Raw genomic sequence first — 4,979 nt, forward strand, 5'->3', positions numbered from 1 at the left:
TAAAAGAAAGTGAAGAAAAGGAGGTGCTTCTGAAAACGAATCTCTCGGGTCGGCAGAGCCCAAGTTTCAAGCTTTCCCTCTCTAGTGGGACAAAGTCTAATCTCAGCAGCCAGTCATCTGCAACAGCCCTGCCTGGATCTCCGGGCTCCCCTGGCTCTCCGGGCTCCCCTGGCTCTCCTGGATCTGTCCCCAAAAATACATCTCAGACGGCAGCTATCACCACCAAGGTACACCTCCACCCCCTCGCCTGCCTCCCCCGCCTGCCTCCCAGCATGCTCACCAGTGATAGTGCCGCTGAGCCTGTGGTTGCTGGTCCTGTGGAGCTGATATGTGACTTAAAGAATAATTCACACCTACACACAAACTTTAACCAACAGTTGAAAGATTTCTAAACATTTTTATAACTAGGCTTTTGCATTTATTTTTATGACTAGGCTTTTCATTTATTTTTTAATAATTTTTTCTTTTGTTTTAAACTCAACAATGTGAATAATTCAATATGAGTATTTTCTTGATACTTTTGTTAGATTTGCATATGTCAAAACATGAACATTTTTCGGTTTCCATTACTTTTTCTACTTTGGTACTCAGATGTAGAAAAGACATGATGGATGGGAGGGGAGAGACAATTCCTTTGGCTGCTTTATGCTGCCTGTTTTATTTCTAAGTCACACTCATTAATTACTGTTACTCACACGTTGGATTCACTCTGTCTCAGGAGTGTGGTGTCCGGTCTACCCAGAGCTGCCGAGGTAGACAGACTGTCGAAAGAACACAGGCCTGGAGATCCGGTGGCAGTTGTGCCCTACCTATACACTTGAAGTTCTCGGGAGTTAGAACTAACTCACCGTGATTAACAATAGGAATAGAATTCCCGTTCCACTGTCTCTTATTTTCTAATGTGAGCCGGAGCCCTCTGAGAATTCAAGATGGAAATCTGCAAAGCACACACGTGAAAGGGCCAGGCACAGCCATCAAATGTGAATTTTCCGTTGCCATCTATAGTGAGCTGCAGGTGCAGGTCTATTGGGAAACAGTTTAGTGCATTTCTATATCTGGTCATTTGCTATGATGATAGTTTTTGTTGTTGGTTTTTTTTTTTTTAAGTACTGTGTATATACTCGTGTATACGCTGTTTTTTTGTTTGTTTGTTTTTGGCTTTTTCTTTTTTGTTGTCATTGGCTTTTGTTGTTCTGATTGTTTTTCTTTTCTTTTTCTTTTTTCCTTTTTTAACATTTTATTAGGGGCTCATAGAACTGTTATCCCAATCCATACACACATCGATTGTGTAAAGCGCATTTGTACATCGTTTCTCATATATGCTGTTTTTTCAGCACACTTTTGGGTGCTGTTTTTGTGGTAAAATTAAGGTGCCTTCGGCTGATATCCGGGTCGGCTTATACACGAGAATATATGGTAATTTGAACGATTTCCTTTATAAAAAGTTACACAAAGGACCTTCAAAGAGTTTGTGGGGAAACGGAATTGGAAGAAAATAGAACTTTGTCCCTAGCTATTAAAAGCTCTCATATATGCTTATAGGAAATATGTAGAAATAACTTTTAAGTTGGCAAACAACCGCCTCCGCCCCCCCCCCCCCCACACACACACACAAAAGAGCAGTGATTGTGTTTTTAGTGAAAGTTTACTGAGTAAATTAGATTACCATTTGACGGTTTTTACACACATTTATTCAGTGAGCTTGCTTACATCTTTTGCGGTGTGAACATTCTCATTATTAATATTCTGGTTGTTCCACTTCCAGTAATCCTGATTCCCTGCCCCAGTGTCTTCTCTTCTTTGCATTAGAGTAATTGTTGACTATTTGCTCTCCTATGGGTAAGTTTAAAAAGTGTAGTGCTCACGGGTGATCATCTTTATTTTGTGAGCCTCAGTTATGCATTGGGCTGAGATTTGTAAGATCAGCATTTCAAAACCACTAGCTACTCTGGAGAAAGACAGCTATTTACTCCTTTATAGAGTTACTATCTCGGAAGCTCACAGGGGCAGTTCTCCCTGTCATTTTGGGTTACTAAGAGTTGGCAACCACGAGGTGGCAATGAGAGAGTTGAGAGAGAACTATATTTAGCTATAGATGACCTCAGGATAGTTTTCAGTTCAAAGTTTAAAGGGCATCTTGGAGTTAGTCTTGAGTCTTCTAGTTTCAACCCTATTAGTTTTGGCCCTTACAAGAGTTGTGTTTTGTACTTTTCTCCCATTCTTTTAGGAACTGTCTATTGTTAACCTTGATTAGAATGGTTGGTAGTGGTAGCCAGGCACCATCTACTTCTGGTTTCAGGGAAGAGGTGTATGTTGTTCTTGTAGACTAGTGTTTCCCAAAGTGGGTAATACATCATTCAGAGGTGTTGGACAGTGCCAGGGAGGGTGCAGAAAACGGGTCCTAGATTATGGGCTACAGTACAAACGTTTCTCCCAAGGGATGCTGAGTGCTTTTATTTTTCTTTTGTGATAAAGGGACAGTAAGCTTGGGAGCTTATGATGACACTTTGATTATGATGATCCCTGAGTCTTTTGTTCATGCTAACTAGAGACTAATATTTGTAGCTTACATAGTTGCTCTTAAGCTTTTAAGACCCCAGACACTGCTCAGCAAACTTGGATTCATAAACTTTATGAATGGTATTGTGACAATTGACCAAACACTCCCAGCCCAGCAAGGTATGGGATTATGTCAAAGAAGTATTTATAACTATGTCCCTATGCTTGTTATTCTATATGTACATGCACATACATGCATATTCATATACAAGAGGCTTTCAAAATCTTTGTGGAAAATACCATTTTGTTTTAATTATATTTCCCACAAACTTTTTTGAAGCCCCCCCACCTTAGATACATCTGTCTGATCTGTATATATAGCCATGTGTTGTGGTTTTGTTTTGTTTTTGGCGGTGGTGGGGGGGGTTGCTCTTAAGACTGCATTAATATACTTGGAGATGTAAAGTCTTAATTGAATGTGTTTTAAATGTGATTTGGTTTGGTTTCAGTAATATTTATTTCTGAACAGGGAGGCCTCGTGGGTCTGGTAGATTATCCTGATGATGATGAAGATGATGATGAGGATGAAGACAAGGAAGACACGCTACCACTGTCAAAGAAAGCAAAGTTTGAGTCATAATAATGGCTGTGTTCAAGTACCTGTTGAAAAAACTGGTTCTTCACCCCTTCTCCCTACAAAACCCACAACAAAGCAGTGGTTTTTTGTGAATGACTGTCACAGATCAGCCGTGTACACTTGACTTCTGCTCATCAAGTGCCAATTCATTGGAGCAGGAGGAGGGGGATAGTCTACACGAGGGGAAGATTTAAGCCTCTGAGCTCTCCAGCTTGGACCACACATTGCCCTTTTCTCAGGGAAGGAAATGGAAACAAAAAGCCAACAGGGCAGGGGTTTTGTAAGTGGAACTCTGGATTGACTGGTCAGTTGCTGCAATCAGAACATGCTTTCTTGGACCATGTTTGAGACTCAGAAGAATGGCTTTTCTGCCACGATTCTTCAAGAGTTAAAGAATGCCAGCAGTTTCTTTATATAAAGAGACCTGCCTTTAAAACCATACATTCTGAACATTTTAGTCACGCTACAACTGGTTTGGAAAACCTCTGTGGGGGAGGGGCGAGCATAAAGTTTCCTCTTTTTTATCTGTTCCCTTGGCCCTTCAAACTGCAGATTTTTTTTTTTTAAGTGGGGATTTGTCCCGACTTGATTAAAGATTGAATGGAATTCTAGATGTGGTCATTTGTGTCATATTTTGGTTTTTGTTTCATCGTGTTGGGGATTTTTTCCCTCCCTGAGTGTATGCATAGTTGTCAAGTATATATATTTGGGACCATTAAAACTTTTTTGATGTAATATAACAGCGTTATGCTGGTACCTGTTTCACGATGTGTAATTTTTGTTCTACATCACAGTACGTAATTTGTTTAGAGTTTATGAAAGATGGTATAGTTTTTATTGACAAAAGAAATCTTACAACTATGTGCATACAAAAGCAATACTATTTTGTGACTAAATATTTTATATTAAAATTTACATCAGCAGCTGTCTTGAGAATTCAGGGAAATAGAGTGGAATTTAAACCTTCAGCAGTTCTGTTAAACCTAGAAACATGAAATTAGTATTCCAAAGAGATTCTGAAATTTCATACCTTGGAAAAATGATGGTACATTAATCAAATTGAGGCTGGATGATTTAAAAATTACATTTGACTTTTGAAAAATAAAAAGAACTGGAGAGTAAGAGAAATTGTATTAGTTGTATGTTTTGTTTTAGAACATCTCCCTTTGGAATACCAGTTTAACTGAGTGGTGGGCGTCTGAAGGAATCCCTGGCCAGTGTCCACAGACGTTATTTTAGTAAAATAGAGGTATAAATAGGCTCTTTTTGTTGTGATCAGTTCTTTTATGGAAATGAAAACAAAGATCTGAATTCCACTCCCCGCCCCTTTTTCCCCCCAGGAAAGCTCCTAGGACTTGAAGAATGTGTTTGTAAATGTGAATAATTCATATCCAGGAAGGGATATTCTTTAAGTATTATATACTTTATTTGATTACCTAGCAAGCACTATGTGCTTCTATCTTGGCTTTCTCGTTTGCTTGAGTCAGTAAATTATAATTTATGGTCCTAGATACAAAGCTATATTGAAGAGTTGGTTAAAAACCCAAAAAGTGACAACCTTGCTAAAGTCTTGACAATTTTTAAAAATAACTTTGGATGCTTAATTAACTATAAGTGATTAAGTGTATTTCACTAAAGTGTAGAGCTACTGTGAGTCATAATTTTTGGCTATTAGGAATAGAAGTTAATCACTTTATCTTGAAATAAAGAAGAAAACTTACTAGGATCTAAGTTAATTATATTACTGTCTGCCTTCCTTTGTTACCTAGAAAATAACATGCAAATTAATGATTGTGTCTTCAAACATAACTTCTCTGAGTCATGAAACACTTGTCTTGATATT

The 4,979-nt window shown here is 38.5% G+C and overlaps 1 protein-coding gene across 1 annotated transcript in view; it reads left to right on the forward strand.

Annotated features, from left to right (window-relative positions):
* PPP4R3A (protein phosphatase 4 regulatory subunit 3A) overlaps positions 1-3,871 on the forward strand; it is a 30,974-nt gene extending 27,103 nt beyond the window's left edge. The window contains exons 13-14 of the mRNA XM_045288120.1: positions 7-227; positions 3,029-3,871. Coding sequence (XP_045144055.1) covers positions 7-227; positions 3,029-3,139 — 332 coding nt within the window. The 3' untranslated portion in view covers positions 3,140-3,871. The remainder of the gene's footprint in view (positions 1-6; positions 228-3,028) is intronic.
* Positions 3,872-4,979: the final 1,108 nt, after the last annotated feature.

This window comes from Echinops telfairi, unplaced genomic scaffold (genome assembly GCF_000313985.2).
Source record: "Echinops telfairi isolate 266 unplaced genomic scaffold, ASM31398v2 ScPeMD7_18;HRSCAF=68, whole genome shotgun sequence".
Lineage (NCBI taxonomy): Eukaryota > Metazoa > Chordata > Mammalia > Afrosoricida > Tenrecidae > Echinops > Echinops telfairi.